This window comes from Volvox carteri, assembly GCF_000143455.1.
Source record: "Volvox carteri f. nagariensis unplaced genomic scaffold VOLCAscaffold_117, whole genome shotgun sequence".
Classification (NCBI taxonomy): domain Eukaryota; kingdom Viridiplantae; phylum Chlorophyta; class Chlorophyceae; order Chlamydomonadales; family Volvocaceae; genus Volvox; species Volvox carteri.
In genome coordinates, this window is record NW_003307660.1 from 172,475 (window position 1) to 172,997 (window position 523).

Sequence of the window (523 nt, forward strand, 5' to 3'; positions counted from 1 at the left end):
CGCTTGGGGGCTCTAAGGGGAGGGGGCGTGTTAAAGCCTAAGTTAGCTCTGGAGGCGGCGGGAACGGGGCGGCCAGTTAGAAGTTGGACGAGCTGGGTTTGCGGAGGGTGAGCTGTGTACGGCATGTGTGGGGATGTGGAGTTCATGGGACGAGGCGGTGGTGTGACAGCGGCGGGCTCGGCGCTGGGGCCCCCCGGGGGGGGAGGGGTGAGGGGGAGGGGGGAAGGTGTCTGGAGCTCCGACGGACTCCCCGAGCTGCGGGTGGGCTTGGTGGGCTTGATGGGAGGGGCCGGGAAGGCTGGGTTTGACAGGTCGAGAGGTGCCAGCTGCAGCAGCAGTAGCAGTGGAGGCAGGTGACGTAATGCCGTACGTACCTCTTTTCGCAGGCACTGCTGGAAGTCATGGAGCAGCAGGAGGTACGGCACATGGGAGTACGGGGGTTTGCTTGGGTGGGGGTAAGGAGGGGGTGGGAGGCCCCGTGAAGAGGGAGGGCGTCCTCAGCAGCGGGTCCTCCATTTCCCAA

At 65.8% G+C, this 523-nt stretch overlaps 1 protein-coding gene across 1 annotated transcript in view; it reads left to right on the plus strand.

The window, feature by feature from the left end:
- Positions 1–523, plus strand: part of mcm8 (minichromosome maintenance protein 8) — a gene marked incomplete at both ends in the record, with an annotated part of 10,134 nt that overhangs the window by 6,717 nt on the left and 2,894 nt on the right. Inside the window, one exon of the mRNA XM_002958987.1 lies at positions 387–416. Coding sequence (XP_002959033.1) covers positions 387–416 — 30 coding nt within the window. The remainder of the gene's footprint in view (positions 1–386; positions 417–523) is intronic.